Source organism: Apodemus sylvaticus, chromosome 5 (genome assembly GCF_947179515.1).
Source record: "Apodemus sylvaticus chromosome 5, mApoSyl1.1, whole genome shotgun sequence".
NCBI lineage: Eukaryota > Metazoa > Chordata > Mammalia > Rodentia > Muridae > Apodemus > Apodemus sylvaticus.
In genome coordinates this window covers 16,691,473-16,717,046 of record NC_067476.1, presented here as the reverse complement: position 1 = coordinate 16,717,046, position 25,574 = coordinate 16,691,473, and the positions used below count along the sequence as shown (strand labels likewise).

General features: G+C 39.9%; 1 protein-coding gene across 1 annotated transcript; it reads right to left on the bottom strand.

The window, feature by feature from the left end:
- Positions 1-564: 564 nt before the first annotated feature.
- Positions 565-1,548, bottom strand: LOC127684054 (olfactory receptor 5C1). Its single transcript, XM_052181017.1, has one exon. It carries the CDS (start codon positions 1,546-1,548, stop codon positions 565-567), a length of 984 nt encoding a protein of 327 aa, XP_052036977.1.
- Between the last annotated feature and the right edge of the window lie 24,026 nt (positions 1,549-25,574).

Below are 25,574 nucleotides of genomic sequence, written 5' to 3'. Positions count from 1 at the left end.
GTGTGTGTCAATGTGTGCCTATATGCTGGTGAGTAAACTATGTTTCATCTGCCCGTGAACCCTCGCAATCCCTTCAACTCTTAACATGGTTGCAGAGACACAGAGCCCATGGTCTTCAAGGGCAGGTATGTGTTTCATCACATTCAGTCATGCTCTGGTATGAATGGGCTCTAAAGATGTTTTTCTCAAGTTCTGAGCAGCAAAGAGCATACCCATTGGCAATGAAAAAAATCCAAATGGGCAGAAATCTAGGGATAATTGGAGCTAAGGTGGATCTCATTCTGAGTTTCTAGAAATAAACATCTTATGTGCAGTGGTGGAAGTGAATTCTGATGTTTTATCAGGTCACATCTAGGAACTTAAGTGTTTTGAATACTGAGGAACTCAAGGAACTACAGCGACATTACCTGGTCTTGGTGCTTTCTTGCTCTAGAATACCCCAGGTTTCTGCTTCTGTCTGTGAATTTTAATTTCCCTCTCCTTTTGTAGTCCCCTCAATAATGACAGGAGACATCTGAGTCAGAGGAACACCTATCTTTACTCACAGTGACAGTGTGTTTATCCTTAAGCTGCTTCCTGTGGCCAGTCACTGGTGCTCCGCCCTGGGCAACAGAATCGATGCCAAGTGCGCTGGAAGGCGTCCTTGACTTCCTTGTTTCTAAGGCTGTAGATGAGTGGGTTGAGAGCCGGGATGACGAGCGTATAGAACACAGATGCCATCTTGTCCGTGTCCAGGGCATAGCTGGAGCTGGGACGCAGGTACATGAAGATAAGGGTCCCATACAGTATGGCCACGGCTGTGAGGTGAGAGCCACAAGTGGAGGCTGCCCTGCGACGGCCCTCAGTGGACTGCATGCGGATCACAGCTCCAGCGATGAATCCATAGGACACAGCAATAGCCAACACTGTGGTTGTCTGGATAAAGCCACAGACGGCAAAAAGGAGGAGTTCGTTGAGACTGGTGTCGTTGCAGGAGATGGCAAGCAGTGGAGGAATATCACAGAAGAAGCTGTTGATTTCTAGTGAGCCACAGAAGCTCAGGCGAAAGGTGAACGTTGTGTGTACAAAGGCACTCGCTGCTCCACCCAGGCCTGATGCCCCAAGCAGGGCCAGGCATACACGGGGTGACATAACTGTGGTATAGAGGAGGGGGTTCCCAATGGCCACATAGCGATCATAGGCCATAGCTGCTAACAGGCAACACTCAGCGTCGGCCAACCCTGCAAAGACAAACATCTGGAGGGCACAGGCTATGTAAGGGATGGTGGCGCGGGACAGTAGGAGGTCAACTAGCATCTTGGGGCCAATGGCAGAGGAATAGAAGGCATCCAGCAGGGAAAGGTTGGCCAGGAAGAAGTACATGGGTGTGTGGAGCCTGGCATCTATACGGATGAGTAGCACCATGCCCACATTACCCAGCAGGCTGAGGAGGTAGATGGGCAGGAATATCAGGAAGAGGGTCACACGCATGTCCCAACGATTTGTGATCCCCAAGAGGATGAACTCAGCAGGCATAACTCTGGACCAGGTGAAGTTCTCTGAGCTCATTCTGCTGGGTGGAGACTAAGAAAGAAAGCGAGAGGGGGAATGGGAGAAAAGCTATGCCCATCACAGGAGAGAGAGTACAGAATCCTGGGTCTAGTCTGAACTGGACAAAATTGCTCATGTAACATTTGACAAACTGTATGACTGTCATACACTGTTCCTAACACTGAGTAATCTGCAGGTTCATCTTCCCAAGGGCAGGAGTTTCCTTAGTATGGTCTTTGAAAGTTGCCAAAAGGAACCCTTCCCATTGGATAAGGCCTGGAAAGGGAGTGAGCAGGTGTCTTAGGAAAACAAGTTGTGGAAGAAACAGGAATGTGAATGTTTGTTCTTTACTTTTCTGAGTCTTATTTTTTTCTTCTATGTATAATGAGGGGGATGCAGCAAGGACTGTCACTGTCTCCCCAGTACTGAGATTAAATGTGTGCACCACTACACGTGGTTTAAAAATATTTTAAAGATCTTCAATACCCCTATATCTGACAGAGGGCTAATATCCAATATATCCAAAGAACTCAAGAAGTTAGACCCCAGAGAGCCAAATAACCCTATTAAAAAATGGGGTACAGAGCTAAGCAAAGAATTTTCACCTGAAGAACTTCGAATGGCTGAAAAGCACCTTAAGAAATGTTCAACATCATTGGTCATTAGGGAAATGCAAATCAAAACAACCCTGAGATTTCACCTCACACCAGTCAAAATGGCTAAGATTAAAAACTCGGGAGACAGCAGGTGTTGGTGAGGATGTGGAGAAAGAGGAACACTCCTCCACTGCTGGTGGGATTGCAAGCTGGTACAACCACTCTGGAAATCAATCTGGTGGTTCCTCAGAAAACTGGGCATGACACTTCCAGAGGACCCTACATATACCCAGAGGATTCCCCGGCATGCAATAAGGACACATGCTCCACTATTCTCATAGCAGCCTTATATATAATAGCCAGAAGCTGGAAAGAACCCAGATGTCTCTCAATGGAGAAATGGATACAGAAAATGTGGTATATTTACACAATGGAATACTACTCACAATTAAAAACAATGAATTCATGAACTTCTTAGGTAAATGGTTGAAACTAGAAAATATCATCCTAAGTGAGGTAACCCAGTCACAAAAGAACACACATGGAATGCAGTCACTGATAAATGGATATTAGTCCAGAAGCTCTGAATACCCAACTCACATATTAAATCATTCCCAAGAAGATGGAAGGAGAGGGCCCTGATCCTGGAAAGGCTTGATGCAACCTTGTAGGGGATTATCAGGATAGAGAAGTGGGAGGGGGTTGATTGGGGAATGGGGGGAGGGGAGGAGGGAAGAGGGCTTACAGAACTTATGGGGAGGGGGGAACAGGGAAAGGGAAAATCATTTGGAATGTAAACAAAGAATATAGAAAATAAAAACAATTTTTAAATTAAAGTAACTTTTGGAATAATTTGTTTTATATTTACACATATGTGTGTGAGTCTGTGCATTTGTGTAGGTGCTCAAAGAGGCTAGAGACATCAGATTCAAACAGAAGTTAAAAGTGGTTATAATCTACTTGATGTGGGTGCTGGGAATTAAATTCAGGACCTCTGGAGAAGCAATGTATACTCTTTTTTTTTTTTTTCTTGAGACACGGTTTCTCTGTATAGTCCTGGCTGTCCTGGAACTCATGCTGTAGACCAGGCTGGCCTCGAACTCAGAAATCTGCCTGCCTCTGCCTTCCAAGTGCTGGGATTAAAGGCGTGTGCCACCACTGCTCAGCCTGCAATGTATACTCTTAATGGCTGAGCTCTAACTTGTTCTAAATCCCTTGTTAAATTTTTTATTGGTTACATTGTGTACATTAAGGGATAGAATATGATATTATGGTCTATGTATACACATTAGAAAGACTCAGTTAACAGTAGAACATAATAGAAGACCCAAGGAAACACCCACACAATGGGACACTTACATTTTGACAAACATTTGAAAAATATACACTGGGAAAAGACAGTCTTATCAACAAATGATGCTGACAAAACCCACATAAGAATGAGATTAGATCCCTGTCTCTTCACCCTGCATAAAACCAATTCAAAGTGGATCAAAGACTCTCATCTAAAATCAGATATGCTGAAATTGCTAAAAGCACACACAACATACTAGGACATAGGGAAGGCCAACAAATTTCTTAATCTAAACTACAATAGAAAGGGAAACAGTCTCAGAACTGACAAATGAGATATCATGAAATTAAAAACCTTCTCCACAGCAAAAGAATTTAACAACCAAATGGAGAGACAGCCTGAAGAATGAGAGGAAATCTTCATCAGCTATACTTCAGACAAGGCTTAATATCTAGACTATAAAAAGAACTGCAAAATTAAACATCAGAAAAAAACCTGCCTATCAGTAAATAGGCCAATGATTGGAACAGTCAGTTCTCAAAATAAAATATAGAAATGGACATTTTAACACTTGTTTAATATCTCTAACCAACAAAGAAATGCAAATTAAAATGTCTTTGAGATTTCATCTGACTCTAGTCTGAATGGCCACTACCCATCACATAAAGCACTACAAATATTAGCAAGATGTAGGCAGAGAGAAACCCTTACCCACTGTCGGTGGGAGTGCAAACTAGTATGGTTGTTATGGAAAGAAATGTGGGGGCCTCCCAAAAAACTAAAGCATGACTACTACAATGCCCACCTGTCCCACTCCTGGACACCCACAGGACTCTGTATCTTATTGCAGAAATACTTGTAAGGCAGGAGATTGGGTAACTGGAGGAGGGATCGTTCGGAGACGACCACATGAGAGACAGCTGTGGTTGAAAGCCTGGCAGCTCTTCAGCCTGCCCAAGCTTCACTCTGTCAAGGGTTCATGCTTTGAAAGGCTGGTGTTTGTATAAACCTGGCGAAGGTGGGTACTTGGTGAAGACAGTGGATCACTGTGGAACTCACCTCAGCTCTTCCCTCATCTTTGTTTGCACTCTGGGAGCCAAGCTACTGGTGAGATATTGCTCCTTTGCATTGGTCCTTTAAACTGTCCCCTTCCCCATTACTACTCATGTATCTCTGTACAGTGCAGTGTAAATAAACACAGGAACCTCGAAACCCCAGCTTCTGCCTTCTAGACTCAGACCCACACCCGCTATGCTTGCGTATCCATGTTCAATGCTGATTTTTACAATAGCTAAGATGTATAACCAGCCTGGATGCCCACCAACAAATGAATAGATAATAAAAAATCAGATACATGATACTCAGCCATGAAGAAAAATAACATCTGTCACTTGCAGAAAAATGGAAGAAACTCTAGGCATCATATTTAACAAAATAGTAATGAGGCTCCAGCCCCACTCAGACATATGTGCTGTCCATGAATGAAATCAACCGCTGATGGCCAACCACTTATGGATTTTGGTCTTTCCACATGGGAAACAGACACCACTCACCTTCACAAACTGTGGAGAAGCTCTGGTTTGGATATCTCTCCATTCTTCCATCTGTAGGATGGGAAAAATGATGACAGGACTTTGAAGTTGCTATGAATCTGTCTCTGAAACTCCTCTGCCCTGTGTAACTTCTTAGTTTCAGGCATACCAGGATGGCTACCACCCACACTTAGCAAAACGTAATGCATTCTTCCCAAGAGATGAGGATCTCGAGGAAGGCTCGTACTGGATCCACGTTACCTGAAGAAGGGATTTGCCTTCATGTATCTGACTTTCTACCTCCTGCAGCATTCACTGGGAACATCCTGACCATCTGACTGACGTCTTTTGGCTTCTAGCTTTCCCTTCTCTTTATATTCCTTTGAGATTTTTTTTTTAAAAGCTGAGATGGCTGTGATTGGCATAGCAGGCTTTCTCATTTGTTTTATCTGATCTCTGCTCCAACTGCCTGAAGTCATTTCCTTCCTGTTTATAACAGTCCTACCTAGAGCATTGCACTACAAAGAAGGCAAAAGACTAAGATTCATATCTACAAGGGACACAGAATGGAGCTGTGAACTATGGCCTCCTTGCCAGTGTGATGTCTCTGGGTCTCTCTCTTTAGTCTCTTATCTTCAGATTGACTACTTTGGTCTGTATCAGTGGTTCTAGCTCTATGTCATGGTCTGGTGCCATTAGGATTTGTGATGAACTTTGTGAAAAGCTGATTGTTACACACAATGCTCAAAGATTCTCAACAACTCTTCCAGAGTTAGGCTCAGAAGTCTACAACTGAAAAAAAAAAAAAAAAAAAAAACCTGACCCTCATACAGAGCGGACCTGGATCTTGCTGGCAGCTCTCCTCAGCTGCGAACATTCATGACATTCTCCTATTGGAGATTTCTTTGAGTGCAGTATCTAACTCAGAGAATTGGCAACCTGAGAGTCTGCATTTCCAGCAAGCCCCAGAGGATGGTGCTTTTGCTGCTGCTGGCATGGGCAGTGCAGATACCCGAGGTGATAAGGAGCAGTATTTCCAGGGGTGACCCTTCAGGATTCCTATTTTCTGGAGGGATCTTTTAACTCTTTTTTTTACAAGTTTCCTTCCTTTTGTGGAATTCCTCTACCCAGGCCCCACCTCACTACGGTGAGGACAGACTAGCATTTCTCAGTATGTAGCTTGCCCTTTCCTTAATTCAGAATTTTTAGTTTATTCCACCCCAGTACAGATGTTTAGTATGTCTTTCCCCTCATACCAGGAACGTTATGAGCTATGGGTTTAAGAACATACCAAGAAATAGAGGTGTTTGGAGAATTTTTGTTGCAGAGAAACTTCAGCCCAGCCTCTGAGGTAACAGTGACAGAGGAAGGTAACACGGTTGTGTCCCACCAAAGAAGTTAAAAACAGGGACTTAAAATCTTCCTGGCCCTGAGGGAACAACCTATTTCTGTTTTCGTCCTGCTTTCTCCTTTCTACACTGTGGTCCCAGAGTCCTTGGAGACCCTTGCTTCCATATTCTTTGGGGACTCTGTGACAGCTGGTTGCTAGGGACTGCTAAGGATAACTCACTCTTTATTTTACCCCTGAGTCTATTTTAGAAGTTTGGTTGTGTGGGTCCCAAGGCTTTGATTGGGTCCCTTTGGCCCATTTTTACTTATCCACCCAATACACAAACAGACATTTCAACGTGTTATTAAAAACCACTATTATTATTATCCTTTAAAATTTTTTGAGCCCTTCTATACAAGTTCGCTTTTTGTAGTTTTAATAAATTACAGCGTTCCTCATGTTTGTAGTGCTCACCATATCCTTGCCTGCCACTTACACTTATCCTTTTTATTACAGAGCTCCAATGTCACCAGCAGGAAGGGTTCCTGCCTCTGAGGCAGAGTTATTCCTTCTCAGTATATCTGCCTTGGAGACAGGATCTTTCTATGTGTCCCACCCTGACTTAAGTGTGATGGGATATCAAGGTATTTTAATTTCCATTTTCCTGATAGTTAAACATATTGAACATGCATATTAGCATTTCTTTTTGAGAACTATCTATTCAATTGATCTCTTTATTTATGGATTGGATGATTTGTCAGTGCCAAATTTGTTGATTTCTTTTTATAGATTCTAGATACAGATGTGTAGGTCAGAGGTGTAGTTGGGGAAGATTTTTCTCCTATCATGCCGGTTAGTTGTTCACTCTGCTGATTGTTTCTGTCACTGGGCAGTAGCCTTTTAATGTCATAAAACCTCATTTGTAGACTCTTGCTCGGATTTCGTGGGTCAGTGGGGTGTTTTCAGAAAGTGTTTGCCCATCCCTGGATTTTGAACTGTTTTTGCTATCTTTTTCTCCAGCACTTTTAGACTTTGGGACTTGTAACAAGGTCTTCAATCAATTTTAAACTGAGTTGTATAGAGGGTGAGAGGTAGGTATCTAGTTTCATTCATATCGTGATGTGGGTACATATTTTCCAGAGCACCAACTGTTGAGGAGGCCATTTTTCTTCTGTTGGGATAACCTCTGCGCACTGTATAAAGCTTGTCTTTGTATTATTCAAATGCTGATTTCTGTACTGCCAGAGAGTTGAGCATAGGCAAGACCTTCATATTGCTATTTTTATGAAGCAGCACCTGTTTAGGGTTTTGTAAACATTCTTCTCCAATACCTTCTGATTGGTTTAATAAAGAGCTGACTGCCTATAGCAAAGCATAGGACAGGCGGAACTTCCGGGAAGAGAAAGAAACTCTGGGAAAGAGCCAGAGGTTGGGCATTTGCCAGCCACACAAGGAGGAAGAAACAGGTATCTGTACTGAAGAGAGGTAATGAGCCACGTGGTGGGTGGGGATTGGTGGTCAGGTTTACCTTGATTGAGGAGTTTATTTATTTTTATTATTTTTATTTGATATTTTCTTTATTTACATTTCAAATGTTATCCCTATGCCCAATTTCTCCCCTCTGGAAACCCCCTGTCCCATCCCCCTCTCCCTGCTTCTATAAGGGTGTTCCCCCTTATGTGATGGGCATAGATTTTCTCCCATCCCCCCTCTTGCTTTCTTTCTTAGTCTCCACCCAGCAGAATGAGCTCAGAGAACTTCACCTGGTCCAGAGTTATGCCTGCTGAGTTCATCCTCTTGGGGATCACAAATCGTTGGGACATGCGTGTGACCCTCTTCCTGATATTCCTGCCCATCTACCTCCTCAGCCTGCTGGGTAATGTGGGCATGGTGCTACTCATCCGTATAGATGCCAGGCTCCACAAACCCATGTACTTCTTCAATTCTATTCCATTGGTCCACTTGCCTGTCCCTGTGCCAATACCATGCAGTTTTTAACACTATTTCTTTGTAGTATTGCTTGAGGTCTGAGATACTAATTCCCCCAGAAGTTCTTTTACTGTGGAGAATAGTTTTAGCTATCCTGGGTTTTTTGCTATTCCAGATAAATTTGATAATTGCTTTTTCTAACTCTGTGAAGAACTGAGTTGGGATTTTGATGGGGATTGCATTGAATCTGTATATTGCTTTTGGCAAGATGGCCATTTTATAATCCTGCCAATCCATGAGCATGGAAGATTTTTCCATTGTCTGAGGTATTCTTCAATTTCCTTCTTCAGTGATCTGAAGTTCTTGTCTTTCAAGATCTTTCACTTGTTTGGTTAGGGTCACACCAGGATACTTCATATTGTTTGTGGCTATTGTGAAGGGTGTCATTTCCCTAACTTCTTTCTCAGCCTGCTTATTCTTTGAGTATAGGAAGGCAACTGATTTGCTTGAGTTGATTTTATAACCTGCCACTTTGCTGAAGTTTTTTATCAGCTGTAGGAGTTCTCTGATGGAGTTTTTTGGTCACTTAAGTATACTATCATGTCATCTGCAAATAGTGATAATTTTACTTTTTCCTTTCCAATTTGTATCCCTTTGACCTCCTTATGTTGTCTAATTGCTCTAGCTAGAACTTCAAGTACTATATTGAAAAGATATGGAGAGAGAGGGCAGCCTTGTCTAGTCCCTGATTTTAGTGGGATTGCTTCAAGTTTCTCTCCATTTAGTTTGATATTGGCTACCGGTTTGCTGTATATTGCTTTAACTATGTTTAGGTATGGGCCTTGAATTCCTGTCCTTTCCAAGACTTTTAGCATGAAAGGATGCTGAATTTTGTCAAATGTTTTTTCAGCATCTAATGAAATGATCATATGGATTTTATTCTTTGAGTTTGTTTATGTAGTGGATTGCATTGATGGATTTCCTTATATTGAACCATCCCTGCATCCCTGGGATGAAGCCCACTTGATCATGGTGGATGATCGTTTTGATGTGTTCTTGGATTTGGTTGGCAAGAATTTTATTGAGTATTTTTGCATCGATATTCATAAGGGAAATTGGTCTGAAATTCTCTTTCTTTGTCGGATCTTGGTGTGGTTTTGGTATCAGTGTAATTGTGGCTTCGTAGAACACATTGGGTAGCATTCCTTCTGTTTCTATTTTGTGGAACAGTTTGAAGAGTATTGTTGTTAGGTCTTCTTTGAAGGTCTGATAGAATTCTGCACTGAAGCCATCTGGTCCTATGCTTTTTTTGGTTAGGAGACTTTCTATGACCCCTTTTATTTCTTTAGGGGTTATGGGACTGTTTAGATGATCTATTTGATCCTGATTTAATTTTGGTGTTTGGTATCTGTCTAGGAAACTGTCCATTTCTTCCAGATTCTCCAGTTGTATTGAGTATAGGCTTTTGTAGTAAGATCTGATGATTTTTTGAATTTCCTCAGTTTCTGTTATTGTATCTCCCTTTTCATTTCTAATTTTGCTAATCTGGATACTGTCTCTGGGCCTTTTGGTTAGTCTGGCTAAAGGTTTATCTATCTTGTTGATTTTCTCAAAGAACCAGCTCCTAGTTTTGTTGATTCTTTGTATGGTTCTCTTAGTTTCTACTTGATTGATTTCATCCCTGAGTTTGATGATTTCCTGCCTTCTACTCCTCCTGGGTGAATTCGCTTCTTTTTGCTCCAGGGCTTTCAGGTGTGTCATTAAGCTGCTAGTGTATGCTCCCTCCATTTTCTTTTTGGAGGCACGCAAGGCTATGAGTTTTCCTCTTAGTACTGCTTTCATTGTGTCCTATAGATTTGGGTATGTTGTGTCTTCATTTTCATTAAATTCTAAAAAGTCTTTGATTTCTTTCTTTATTTCTTCCTTGACCATGGTATCATTGAGTAGAGTATTGTTCAGTTTCCATGTGTATGTGGGCTTTCTGTTGTTTTGTTGCTATTGAAGACTACTTTTACTCCATAGTGATCTGATAGGAGGCATGGGATTAGTTCACTATTCTTATATATGTTGAGGTCTGTCTTGTGACCAATTATATGGTCGATTTTAGAGAAGGTACCATGAGGTGCTGAGAAAAAGGTATATTCTTTTGCTTTAGGGTGAAATGTTCTATATATATCTGTTAAGTCTAATTGATCCAAAGCTTCAATTAGTTTCACTGTGTCCCTGTTTAGTTTCTGTTTTCCTGATTGGTTCATTGAGGAAAGTGTAGTGTTGAAGTCACTCACAATTATTGGGTTTGGTGCAATGTATGCTTTGAGCTTTAGTAAAGTTTCTTTTATGAATGAGGATGCCTTTGCATTTGGAGCATAGATGTTCATGATTGAGAGTTCTTGGTGTGTTTTTCCTTTGACCAGCAAGAAGTGTCCCCCAGTGTCTCTTTTGATGACTTTGGGTTGAAAGTCAATTTTATCTGATATTAGAGTGGCTACTCCGGCTTGTTTCCTGAGACCATTTGCTTGTAAAATTGTCTCTCAGCCTTTTACTCTAAGGTAGTATTTGTCTTTGACACTGAGGTGTGTTTTCTGTATGCAGCAAAATGTAGTATCCTGTTTACGTATCCAGTCCGTTAGTCTATGTCTGTTTATTGGGGAATTGAGCCCATTGATGTTATGAGATAATAAGGAATAGTGATTACTTTCTTTCATTTTTGATGTTATCTTTTATATTTGAATGCTTATCTTCTTTTGGGTTTGATGAAAGAAGGTTACGATCTTGCATTTTCCAGGGTGAAGTTTCTCTCCTTGTATTGGTGTTTTCCTCCTATTATCCTTTGTAGGGCTGGGTTTGTGGTAAGATATTGGGTGAACTTGGTTTTGTCATGGAATATCTTGGTTTCTCCATATATGGTGATTGAGAGTTTTGCTGGGTATAGTAGTTTTGGCTGGCATTTGTGTTCTCTTAGGGTCTGCATGAGATCTGCCCAGGATCTTCTAGCTTTCATAGTCTCTGGTGAGAAGTCTGGTGTGATTCTGATAGGTCTTCCTTTATATGTTACTTAGCCTTTTTCTCTTACTGCCTTTAATATTCTTTCCTTGTTTAGTACATTTGGGGTTTTGATTATGATGTGATGGGAGGTATTTCTGTTCTGGTTCAGTCTGTTTGGAGTTCTGTAGGCTTCTTGTATATTCATGGGCATCTCTCTCTTTAGGTTAGGGAAGTTTTCTTCCATAATTTTATTGAAGATATTTTCTGGCCCTTTAAGTTGTAAATCGTCACTCTCATCTATGCCTATAATTCTTAGGTTTGGTCTTCTCATTGTGTCCTGGATTTCTTGGATGTTTTGGGTTACAAGCTTTTTGCATTTTGCATTTTCTTTAACTGTTGAATCCATGGTTTCTATGGTATCTTCGGCATCTGAGGTTCTTTCTTCTATCTCTCGTATTCTGTTGTTGATATTTGCATCTATGGCCCCTGATTTCTTCCCAAGGTTTTCTGTCTCCAAAGTTGTCTCCTTTTGAGATTTCTTAGTTGTTTCTACTTCTGATTTTAGATCCTGCATGGTTTTTCTTAGCTCTTTCACTTGCTTGTTTGTGTTTTCCTATAATTCTTTAAGAGATTTTTGTGTTTCCTCTTTCATGACCTCAGCCTGTTGACCAAAGTTCTCTTGTATTTCTTTAAGTGATTTTTGTGTTTCCTTCTTATTGGCTTCTGAATTCTCCTGAATTTCTTTCAATGATTTTTGTGTTTCCCATGTAAGGGTTTCTAACTTTTGATCCATTTTCTCCTGAATTTCTTTAAGAGATTTATTTATGTCCTTCATGTGATCCTGTAACAGCATCATGACCAGTGATTTTAAATCTATATCTTGCTTTTCTGGAGTGTTGGTGTATCCAGGACATGCTGCTAATGGAGAACTGGGCTCAGATGCTGCCATATTGCCTCAATTTCTGTTAGTAATGTTCCTGTGTTTGCCTTTTGTCATCTAGTTCTCACTGGTGTTAGTTGGTCTTGTTGTCAATGCTGGACTCACCAGTGTAATCTTCCTCTTCGCAGCTGGTCTCTGGGTGCACAGCTGACCTCCTGCACTGCCTGGAGACTGGATACAGTGGCCCAGGCTGCTCCCGATCCCGAAGCAGAAGCCTGAAGGCTCCCACCAGAAGCCTCAGGGCTGGAACCTCTGCTCTGCAGGGCCTGACTCACCAGCACATGCTGCTTGCTCTCAGCTGGCCTCAGGGTGTACTGCTGGCCTCTTGCACTTCCTGGAGATGCAGTGCCATGACCCAGGCTGCTCCCAATCCCGAAGCAGAGCCCCCTTTGTCTTCTTAAAAAGATGTCTGAATTCACATTTTCTGTCTCACTAGCTCACATACAGAAGCGAGGGCCTGGTGCACAGCCCAGTGATCCATGGCAGTCAGGCTTCCGTTCCCACAGGGTGTTGGGGGGGGGGTCATGCCAGGAGGCCACTGTCACTGCCCGGAGCACAGAGAGGGTTTGCACTCTGCCCTGCTGCAAACTTTCCAGAGCGGGAAGCCCATGCCTTGCCTGGACTCTCCAAACTCATGGACCGCGTCTCTCTCCCTACTCTGCCACACTGCGGACCAACACACAAGTTCAAACTCCCTGCCCACTTTCATTCATAAATATGAAAGACAGGAAATGTCGTCGTTCCAGGAGGCTGGGTGTGGGGGATGGGAGGGTGGGAGGGTGGGGAGTGGGGGGGATGGGAGAAGAGCCAGAATGATATTTTCTACTTCCACCCATTTGCCTAAGAATTTCATGAATTCATTGTTTTTAATAGCTGAATAGTATTCCATTGTATGAATGTACCACATTTTCTGTTTCCATTCCTCTGTTGAGGGACATCTGGGTTCTTTCCAACTTCTGACTATTATAACCAAGGCTGCTATGACCATAGTGGAGCATGTATCCTTATTACATGTTGGAAAATCTTCCAGGTATATGCCTAGGAGTATATAAAAGCTTCCAGGTATAGTTGGTCCTCAGGTAGTACTTCGTCCAATTTTCTGAGGAACCACCAAACTGTTTAGCAGGGTAGTTGTACCAGCTTGCAATCCGACCAGCAGTGGAGGGGTGTTCCTTTTTCTCTGTATTCTTACCAGAACCTGTTGTCACCTGAGTTTTTGATCTTAGACATTCTGACTGGTATGAGGTGGAATCTCGGTTGTTTTGATTTGTATTTCCCTGATGACTAAGGATGTTGAACATTTCTTTAGGGGATTCTCAGACATTCGGTATTCCTCAGGTGAAAATTCTTTGTTTAGCTCTGTACTTCATTTTTTAATAGAGTTATTTGGCTCTCTGGAGTCTACCTTCTTGAGTTCTTTGTATATCTTGGATATTAGCCATCTGCTGGATGTAGGGTTGGTAATGATCTTTTCCCAGTTTTTTGGTTGCCATTTTGTCCTTTTGACAGTGTCCTTTGCCTTACACAAACTTTGTAATTTTGTGAGGTCCCATTTGTCAATTCTTGATCTTAGAGCATAAGCTATTGGTGTTCTGTTCCTGAAATTTTCCCCTGTGCCATGTGCTCAAGGCTCTTCCCCAGTTTTTTTTTTTTTTTTTTTTTTTCTATCAGTTTCAGTGTGTCTGGTTTTATGTGGAGGTCCTTGATCCACTTGGAGTTGAGCTTAGTACAAGGAGATAAGAATGGATTGATTTGCATTCTTTTGCATGCTGACCTCCAGTTGAACCAGCATCATTCCTTGAAAAGCCTGTCTTTTTTCCACTGGATGGTTGTAGCTCCTTTGTCAAAGATCAAGTGACCATAATTGTGTGAGTTCATTTCTGTATCTTCAATTCTATCCCATTGATCTACCTGCCTGTCACTGTACCAATACCATGCAGTTTGTTTTGTTTTTTAAATATTATTGTTCTGTAGTACTACTTGAGGTCGGGGATACTGATTCCCTCAGAAGTTCTTTTACTGTTGAGGATAGTTTTAGCTATCCTGGGTTTTTTGTTATTCCAAATGAATTTGAGAATTGCTCTTTCTAACTCTATGAAGAATTGAGTTGGGATTTTGATGGGAATTGCATTGAATCTGTATATTGCTTTTGGCAAGATGGCCATTTTTACTATATTAATCTTGCCAATCCAAGAGCATGGAATATTTCTCCATCTTCTGAGGTCTTCTTCGATTTTTCCTCAAAGACTTGAAGTTCCTGTCATACAGATCTTTCACTTGTTTGGTTAGAGTCACACCAAGATACTTTATATTGTTTGTGGCTATTGTGAAGGGTGCCATTTCCCTAATTTCTTTCTTAGCCTGTTTATCCTTTGAGTATAGGAAGGCTACTGATTTGCTTGAGTTAATTTTACATCCAGCTACTTTGCTGAAGTTGTTTATCAGCTGTAGGAGTTCTCTGGTAGAATTTTTTGGGTGGCTTAAGTATACTATCATATCACCTGCAAATAGTGATAGTTTGACTTCTTCCTTTCCAATTTGTATCCCTTTGACCTCCTTTTGTTGTCTAATTGCTCTATCTAGAACTTCAAGTACTATATCTTGTCAGGAGCCATAATGGAACAAGCTAATATACTAGCAGATGATCATCCTGAAATTCCTGCCTCAGATTATTATATAATCTGCGACAGGTGAGCTCCCATTCAGCAAGTCTGTGGGGGACTAATTTTAGGAAAGATTCATGCTATTTATATGCTTTTCCTGTTATTATTATACATTTATAATAATAAGTAATAGAACATCCCTTTGGAGCAGATCTCTGCAGATCCATGAAGATGGATCTTATAGTCTTATAGTGATGCTATTAGACAAACAGATGACTTAAGTTTTAATAATGATCCTATAAGAATTCCTAAAATTATATTTGTGATTATTAAGTTCTTTTATAATGGGACTCCTACTAGATCCTTTTCTAATAGCCAAACTGTAAGGAGAACTCTGCCAGTCTCCCAAGTGTCACAAGTTAATTGCTCTTAGATGGCAACCAGACTTTCTCCTACTCAGAGCACATTCCAAGAGGTTGTAAAACAATTAACCAAAGGTCATAAAAAGGGAACTAACAATTTATTATAGGTGCTAGGACAGAAGATAAAATATTGACTGGGTTTATCTATACAAAACTTCACTTATTACTTAGTTATGGTTTTAAACTTTCTATGAACCTGTAGAGAAGACACGTGATAGATGTTACTATCTAGATAATTACTCCTAATGGATATGCATGTAAACATTCTCTGTTGTAAACTTCTATTTCAATTTATGACTTGGTATTTTGTGTGAACTTGTGATGAACTTTGTAACATGTGATCATACATTCTGAAAGATGTATAAGTACTGAAGACATAAGAGATAGCCACTACTACTACTAGACGAGGATGACTACTATTACTACGCCCCCCCCCTTCCCTCTCTTCCTTTCTCTCCTCTCACACAGCTTTTTTCCTCCTTCTCTCTCTCTTTCCTGCTCTCTCTCACTTTTTACCTTTCTCCAATTAGAAGAACTCCCCCCCCCCCTTAGGATCTTTTCACTTTTCCCTCTTAGATAGCTTTACATAGGAGACTTTTTACAACTTAGTAAACTCATTAACCACTTCTTTAAGCGTCCGGTCCTATTTTTCTCCCTGCTTCTGACTAACAAGCTGAGAGTTAGAGCCCAGCAGTTCCTGCTGAGATAGAACAAAGACCACATTGCTTAATCCTCTGCTGTTAGGCTACAGGTGTTAGTCACCTAAGCCTGGCAGTCTTTCACCCTCAGAGAGAGCAAGAAAGTTTCTAGGACATTTTAGAAGTTATCATCAGCATTTTAGAAAGCTCTGAGACCCTCAGACTTCAAAGCCATCATCACTAGAGTCCTACTCCGTGTCTCCACAACTACCCTCGCAGGGCCGGGACGCTCCCGGCCCCAGGCAATATTGAATAAGTATGGAGAGAGGGCAGCCTTGTCTAGTCACTGATTTTAGTGGGATTGTTTCAAGTTTCTCTCCATTCAGTTTGATGTTGCCTACTGGTTTGCTCTATATTGCTTTTATTATGTTTAGGTATGGGCCTTGAATTCCTGTTCTTTCCAAGACCTTTAACATGGAAGGTTGCTGAATTTTGTCAAATGCTTTTCAGCATCCAATGAAATGATCATATGGTTTTTTTCTTTGAGTTTGTTTATGTAGTGGATTGCATTGATGGATTTCCATATATTGAACCATCCCTGCATCCCTGGGATGAAGCCTATTTGATCATGGTGAATGATCATTTTGATGTGTTCTTGGATTTGGTTGGCAATAATTTTATTGAATATTTTTGCATTGACATTCATAAGGGAAATTGATCTAAAGTTCTCTTTCTTTGTTAGACCTTTGTGTGGTTTTGGTATCAGCGAAATTGTGGCTTCATAGAACCAGTTGGGTAGTGTTCCTTCTGTTTCTATTTTGTGGAATAGTTTGAAAAGTATTGATGTTAGGTCTTCTTTGAATGTCTGATAGAATTCTGCACTAAAACTATCTGGTCCTGTGCTTTTTTTGTATGGGAGACTGTCACTGAACACTTATTTCTAGTTCTTTAGGGGATACAGGACCATTTAGATGGTCTATCTGATTGTGATTAAACTTTTATAGTTGGTATCTGTCTAGGATATTGTCTATTTCATCCAGATTTTCCAGTTTTGTTGAGCTTTTGTAGTAGCATCTGATAATTTTTTTTTTTGAGTTTCCTCAGTTTCTGTTGTTATGTCTCCCTTTTCATTTCTGATTTTGTTAATTTGGATACTGTCTTTGTGCCCTCTGGTTAGTCTGGCTAAAGGTTTTTCTATCTTGTTGATTTTCTCAAAGAACCAGCTCCTGGTTTTGCTGATTCTTTGTATAGTTCTTTTTGTTTCAACTTGGTTGATTTCAGCCCAGTGTTTGATGATTTCCTGCCTTCTACTCCTCTTGGGTGTATTGGTTTCTTTCTGTTTTAAAGCTTTCAGGTGTGCTGTTAAGCTGCTTGTGTATGCTCTCTCCAGCTTCTTTTTGTAGGCACTCAGAGCTATGAGTTTTCCTCTTAGCACTGCTTTCTTTGTGTCCCATAAATTTGGGTATGTTGTGCCTTCATTTTCATTAAATTCTAAAAAGGTTTTTATTTCTTTCCTTATTTATTCCTTGACCAAGGTATCATTGAGTAGAGTATTGTTCAGCTTCCATGTGTATGTGGGCTTTCTGTTGTTTTTGTTGCTATTGAAGACTACCATTACTCCATAGTGATCGGATAGGAGGCATGGGATTAGTTTGATCTTCTTATATCTGTTGAGATCTGTTTTGTGGCCAATTATACGGTCAGTTTTGGAGAAGATACCATGAGGTGCTGAGAAGAAGGTATATTCTTTTGATTTAGGATGAAATGTTCTATAGATATCTATTAAATCCATTTGGTCTAAAATTTCCATTAATTTCACTGTGTCTCTGTTTTGTTTGTGTTTCCCTGATCTGTCCATTGAGGAAAGTGGGGTGTTGAAGTCACCCACAATTATTGAGTGGGATGTGATATGTGCTTTAAGCTTTAGTAAAGTTTCCTTTATGAATGAGGGTGCCCTTGTATTTGGAGCATAAATGTTCAGAATTGAGAGTTCTTTCTGGTAGATTTTTCCTTTGATGAGTATAAAGTGTCCTTCTGTGTCTTTTTTGATGACTTCTGGTTGTAAGTCTATTTTATTGGATATTAGAATGGCTACTCCAGTTTGTTTCCTGAGTCCATTTTCTTGGAAAACTGTTTTTCAGCCTTTTACTCTGAGGTAGTGTTTGTCTTTGACACTGAGATGCGTTTCCCGTATGCAGCAAAATGTTGGGTCATGTTTACCTATCCAGTCTGTGTATTTTTATTGGGGGAATTGAGTCCTTTATGTTAAGAAATATTAAGAGATAGTGATTGTTGCTTCCTGCTATTTTTGATGTAATTTTTATGTTTGGGTGGTTATCTTCTTTTGGGTTTGTTGAAAGAAGATTAAATTCTTGCTTTTTCTAGTGTGTAGTTTCCTTCCTTTTGTTGGTGTTTTCCATTCATTATCCTTTGAAGGGCTGGATTTGTGGAAAGATACTGTGTAAATTTGTTTTTGTTACAAAATACCTTGGTTTCTTCATCTATAGTAATTGAGAGATTTGCTGGATATAGCAGTCTGGGTTGGCATTTGTGTTCCCTTAGGGTGTGTATGACATCTGCCCAGGCTCTTCTGGCTTTCATAGTCTCTGGTGAGAAGTCCAGTGTAATTCTGATAGGTCTACCTTTATATGTTACTTGACCTTTTCCCCCTTACTGCTTTTAATATTCATTCTTTGCTTATTATATTTGGTGTTTTTATTATTATGTGATGGGAGGAATTTCTTTTCTCGTCAAATCTATTTGGAGTTCTGTAGGCTTCTTATACATTCATGGGCATCTCTTTAGGTTAGAGAAGTTTTCTTCTGCAATTTTGTTGAAGACATTTACTGGCCCTTTAAGTTGGAAATCTTCACTCTCTTCTATACCTATAATCCTTAGGTTTGGTCTTCTCATTTTGTCCTGGATTTCCTGGATGTTTTGGTTCAGGAGCTTTTTGCGTTTTTTCATTTTCTTTGACTGTTATATAAATGCTTTCTATGGTATCTTCTGCATCTGAGATTCTCTCTTCTATTTCTTGTATTCTGTTGTTGATGCTTGGATCCATGACTCCTGACTTCTTTTCTAGGTTTTCTATGTCCCGAGTTGTGTCCTTTTGTGATTTTGTTATTATTTCTACCTCCATCTTTAGATCATGGATGGCTTTGTTCAATTCTTTCACTTGTTTTGTTGTGTTTCCCCTTAGTTCTTCAAGGGCTTGTCCCTGTTTGCTTGTGTTCTCCTGTATTTCTATAAGGGAGTTATTTATGTCCTTCTTAAAGCCCTCCATCAGCATCATGACCTGTGATTTTAAATCCAAATCTTGCTTTCCTGGTGTGTTGGGATATCCCAGACTTGCTGTTGTGGGAGAATTGTGTTTGTGTGGCACCCTACTTCCTTGATTTCTGTTAGCAACATTCCTATGTTTGCCTTTTACCATTTGGTTATTTCTAGTGTTAGTTGGTCCTGCTGTCACCGGCTGGCACTTGCCTCTTCTGTTTGCCTGCAAGCTAATCTCAGCAACTCTGGGTGACCTGTTTTCCCCTGGCACAGATTGCTGTGGTGCTGCAGAGCTCCTAGGTGCACGTGAAGTCCTGGCAGGGGTGTGTCCCAAGGAATCCTCTACTCTGGTGATCCCTGCCTACCAGTCTGCCCTTCCACACTGTCATAGGAGCAAAGATGGTGGCACCTCACCTACATGCGCAGGACTCCCTCTAACTGCCTCCCTTTAGAGCAGACGACCCCTGGCAAGGTAGGTTCCCAGCTGGCTGGCTGTGGATCTGGTGATCTCCTGGGTGCAGGGGGAGTCCTGGTGGGGGGGGGACATTGTCTGGAGCAATCTTTCACTCTGGTGTTCCCTACGTACCTGGCTGACCTGTTTGCTTGGTCATAGTGTACCCCAGTTTATTTTTTTTAAGGCTAAATAATTTATGTGAACCAATACTACACAACAAATACACAGGCATCATGGTAGGTTTGCATCTTACTTTACTGGATAAGTTCACATCTGAAAACATGCAAAGCTATACTCTCATTTACTCTAGATGCCCCACTTTACTTTTCTTTCTATCTTTTTTTGTTTGTTTGTTTGTTTTTTTTTTTGTTTTTTTTACCCCATTTTTTTTAATTTAATTTAATTTTTTTAATTTACATTGCAAATGATTTCCCCCCTGGTTCTGGAAAGACTCAGTACCCCAGTTTTAATAGGGGTATTTGGGTCTCTGGAGTCTAAATTCTTGAGTTCTCTGTATGTATTGGATATTAGTCCTCTATCAGATGTAGGGTTGATAAAGATCTTTCCCCAATTTGTTGGTTGCTGTTTTGTTCTTCTGACAGTGTCCTTTGCCTTACAGAAGCTTTGTAATTTTATGAGGTCCCATTTGTCTATTCTTGACCTTAGAGCATAAGCTATTGGAGTTCTGTTCAGGAAAATTTCCTCTGTGCCCATGTGCTTCAGGCTCCTTCCTAGTTCTTTTCTGTTAGTTTCAGTGTATCTGGTTTTATGTGGAGGTCCTTGATCCATTTAGACTTGATCTTTGTACAAAGAGATAAGAATGGATCAATTTGCATTCTTTTGCATGCTAACCACCAGTTGAACCAGCACCATTTGTTGAAAGGGCTCTTTCCACTAGATGATTTTAGCTCCTTTGTCACAAAGATAAAGTGTCCATATGTGTGTGTGTTCATTTCTAGGTCCTCATTTCTATTTCATTGATCTATCTGCCTGTCACTACATCAGTCCCAAGCAGTTTTTACCACTATTGCTTTGTAGTGCAGCTTGATATTCGGGATGCTGATTCTCCCAGAATTTCTTTTACTGTTGAGAACAGTTTTAGCTATCCTGGATTTTTTTGTTATTCCAAATGAATTTAAGAATTGCTCTTTCTAACTCTATGAAGAATTGAGTTGGAATTTTAATGGGGATTGCATTAAATCTATAAATTGCTTTTGACAAGATGGTCATTTTTGCTATATTAATCCTGGTCATCCATGAGCATGGAAGATTTTTCCATTTTCTGAGATCTTCAATTTCTTTCCTCAGAGACTTGAAGTTCTTGTCATACATATCTTTCACTTGCTTGGTTAGAGTCACACCAAGGTATTTTATATTAATCATGACTATTGTGAAGGGTATCATATTCCTAATTTCTATCTCAGCCTCTTTATCCTTTGAGTAGAGGAAGGCTACTCATTCGTTTGAGTTAATTTTATATCTGGCTACTTTGCTGAAGTTGTTTCTCAGCTGTAGGAGTTCTCTGATGGAATTTTTGGGGCCACTTAAGTATACTATCATATCACCTACCAATAGTGATATTTTAACTTCTTTCTTTCCGATTTATATCTCTTTGACCTCCTTTTGTTGTCTAATTGCTCTGGCTAGGACCTCGAGTACTATATTGAATAGTAGGGAGAGAAAAGGAGCCTTGTCTAGTCACTGATTTTAGTGGGATTGATTCAAGTTTCTCTCCATTTACTTTGATGGTGGCTACTGCTTTGTTATATATTGCTTTTATTATGTTTAGGTATGGGCCTGAATTTCTGATCTTTCCAAGACTTTTAGCATAAAGGGATGTTGAATTTTGTCAAATGCTTTTTCAGCATATAATGAGATGTTCATGTGTTTTTTCTTTGAGTTTGTTTATATAGTGGATTATGTTGATGAATTTCTGTATGTTGAACCATCCTTGCATCCCCAGCATGATAGCTACTTGATCATTATGGATGATCGTTTTGGTGTATTCTTGGATTCGGTTGGCAAGAGTTTTATTGAATATTTTTGTATTGATATTCATAAGTGAAATTGGTCTGTAGTTCTTTCATTGTTAGTTCTTTTTGTGGTTTAGGTATAAGTGTAACTGTTGTTTCATATAATGAACTGGGTAATGTCCCTTTTGTTTCTATTTTGTGGAATAGTTTGTATAGTATTGGTATTAGGTCTTCTTTGAAGGTCTGATAGAGTTCTCTATTAAACCCATCTGGTCCTGGGCTTTTTTGGTTGAGAGACTATCAATGACTGCTTCTATTTTTTAGAGGTATTGGGACTGTTTAGATGATTTATCTGATCCTGATTTAATTTTGCTACTTGCTACGTTGCTACTTGCTGTCTAGAAAATTGTCCATCTCATCCATATTTTCCAGTTTTGTTGAATATAGGGCTTTGTAGTAGGATCTGATTATTATTATTATTATTATTATTATTATTTGTATTTCCTCAGTTTTGTTGCTGTATCTCCCTTTTCATTTCTGATTTTGTTAATTTGGATACTTTCTCTGTGCCCTCTGTTTATTCTGGCTAAAGGTTTATGTATCTTGTCAATTTACTCAAAGAACCAGCTCCCAGTTTGGTTGATTCTTTGTATAGTTCTTTTTATTTCTACTGGTTGATTTCAGCCATGAGTTTGATGATTTCCTGCCTTCTATTCCTCTTGGGTGTATTAGCTTCTTTCTGTTCTAAAGCTTTCAGGTGTGCTGTTAAACTGCTAGTGTATGCTTTCTCCAGCTTCTTTTTGTAGGCACTTTTTGTACATACTCAGGTATGTATGAGTTTTCCTCTTAGCACTGCATTCATTATATCCCATAAGGTTTTGTATGTTGTGCCTTCATTTTAATTAAATTATAAAAAGTCTTTAATTTCTTTCTTTATTTCTTCCTTGACCAAGTTATCATTGGGTAGAGCATTGTTCAGCTTCCAAGTGTAAGTGGGCTTTCTGTTATTTTTGTTATTATTGAATACCAGACTTAGTCTGTGGTGATCTGATAGGATGCATGGGATTATATCAAACTTCTTATATCTGTTAAGGACTGTTTTAGAACCAATTATATGCTCAGTTTTGGAGAAGATATCATGAGATTCTGAGAAGAACATTATATTCTTTTGTTTTAGGATGTAACGTTCTATCTATCTATCTATCTATCTATCTATCTATCTATCTATCTATCTATATCTGCTAAATCCATTTGGTCCATACATTTTGTTAGTTTCACTGTGTCTTTCTGTTTAGTTTGTGTTTCCATGATCTGTTCATTGCTGAGAGTTGGGTGTTTAGTCTCCCAGTATTATTGTGTGAGATAGAATGTGTGCTTTGAGCTTTAGTAAAGTTTCTTTTATGAATGTGGGTACCCTTACATTTGGAGCATAGATGTTCAGAATTGAGAGTTCTTCTTGGTAGATTTTTCCTTTTTTTTAATTCAATATATTTTTATTTACATTTCAAATGATTTCCACTTTTCTGGCCCCCCACTCCCCGAAAGTCCCATAAGTCCTCTTGCCTCTCCCTGTTCTCCCATCCACCCACCCCTTACCACTTCCCTGTTCTGGTATTGCTCTATACTGCTACACTGAGTCTTTCCAGAACCAGGGGCCACTCCTCCGTTCTTCTTGTACATCATTTGATGTGTGGATTATGTTTTGGATATTCCAATTTTTTAGGCTAATATCCACTTATTAGTGAGTACATACCATGATTGATCTTTTGAGACTAGGTTACCTCACTTAGTATGATGTTCTCCAGCTTCATCCATTTGTCTAAGAATTTCATGAATTCATTGTTTCTAATGGCTGAATACTCCATTATGTATATATACCACATTTTTTGCATCCATTCTTCCGTTGAGGGATACTTGGGTTCGTTCCAGTTTCTGGCTATTATAAATAGGGCTGCTATGAACATAGTAGAACATGTATCCTTATTACCTGCTGGGGAATCCTCTGGGTATATGCCCAGGAGTGGTATAGCAGGATCCTCCGGAAGTGTCGTGCCCAGTTTTCTGAGGAACCACCAGACTGATTTCCAGAGTGGTTGTACCAATTTGCAACTCCACCAGCAGTGGAGGAGTGCTCCTCTTTTTCCACATCCTTGCCAACACCTGCTGTCTCCTGAATTTTTAATCTTAGCTATTCTGACTGGTGTAAGGTAAAATCTCAGGGTTGTTTTGATTTGCATTTCCCTAATGACTAATGAAGTTGAGCATTTTTTAAGATGCTTCTCAGCCATCCGAAGTTCTTCAGGTGAAAATTCTTTTTTTAGCTCTGTACCCCATTTTTTAATAGGGTTATTTGGTTTTCTGGGGTCTAACTTCTTGAGTTCTTTGTATATTTAGATATTAGCTCTCTTTCTGATGTATGGTTGGTGAAGATCTTTTCCCAATTTGTTAGTTGCTGATTTGTCCCTTTGATGGTGTCCTTTGCCTTACAGAAATTTTGTAATTTTATGAGGTCCCATTTGTCAATTCTTGATCTTAGAGCATATGCTATTGGTGTTCTGTTCAGGAAATTTCCCCCTGTACCGAAGGGTCTTCTCCAGTTTCTTTTCTATTAGTTTCAGTGTGTCTGGTTTTATGTGGAGGTCCTTGATCCACTTGGATTTGAGCTTAGTACAAGGAGATAAGAATGGATCAATTTGCATTCTTCGGCCTGCTGACCTCCAGTTGAATTAGCACCATTTGTTGAAAAGGCTATCTTTTTTTTCCACTGGATATTTTCAGTTCCTTTGTCGAGGATCAAGTGGCCATAGGTGTGTGGGTTCATTTCTGGATCTTCAATCCTATTCCATTGATCCGCCTGCCTGTCACTGTACCAATACCATGCAGTTTTTAACACTATTGCTCTGTAGTATTGCTTGAGGTCAGGGATACTGATTCCCCCAGAATTTCTTTTGTTGTTGAGAATAGTTTTAGGTATCCTGGGTTTTTTGTTATTCCAGATGAATTTGAGAATTGTTCTTTCCAACTCTATGAAGAACTGAGTTGGGATTTTGATGGGTATTGAGTTGAATCTGTATATTGCTTTTGGCAAAATGGCCATTTTAACTATATTAATCCTGCCAATCCATGAGCATGGGAGATTTTTCCATTTTCTGAGGTCTTCTTCCATTTCCTTCTTCAGAGTCTTGAAATTCTTCTCATAAAGATCTTTCACTTGTTTGGTCAGAGTCACATCAAGGTACTTTATACTGTTTGTGGCTATTGTGAAGGGTGTCATTTCCCTAATTTCTTTCTCAGCTTGCTTATCCTTTGAGTATAGGAAGGCTACTGATTTGCTTGAGTTGATTTTATAACCTGCCACTTTGCTGAAGTTGTTTATCAGCTGTAGAAGTTCTCTAGTGGAGTTTTTTGGGTCACTTAGGTAGACTATCATATCATCTGCAAATAGTGATAATTTTACTTCTTCCTTTCCAATTTGTATCCCTTTGACCTCCTTATGTTGTCTAATTGCCCAAGCTAGTACCTCAAGTACAATATTGAAAAGATAAGGAGAGAGGGGGCAGCCTTGTCTAGTCCCTGATTTTAGTGGGATTGCTTCAAGTTTCTCTCCATTTAGTTTGATGTTGGCTACCGGTTTGCTGTATATTGCTTTTACTGTGTTTAGGTATGGGCCTTGAATTCCTGTTCTTTCTAAGACTTTTAGCATGAACGGATGCTGAATTTTGTCAAATGTTTTTCAGCATCCAGTGAAATGACCACATGGTTTTTTCTTTGAGTTTGTTTATGTAGTGGATTGCATTGATGGATTTCCATATATTGAACCATCCCTGCATCCCTGGGATGAAGCCTACTTGATCATGGTGGATGATAGTTTTGATGTGTTCTTGGATTCGGTTGGCAAAAATTTTATTGAGCAATTTTCATCGATGTTCATAAGGGAAATTGGTCTGAAGTTCTCTTTGTTGGATCTTTGTGTGGTTTTGGTATTAGTGTAATTGTGGCTTCGTAGAATGAGTTGGGTAGTGTTCCTTTTGTTTCTATTTTGTGGAATAGTTTGAAGAGTATTGGTGTTAGG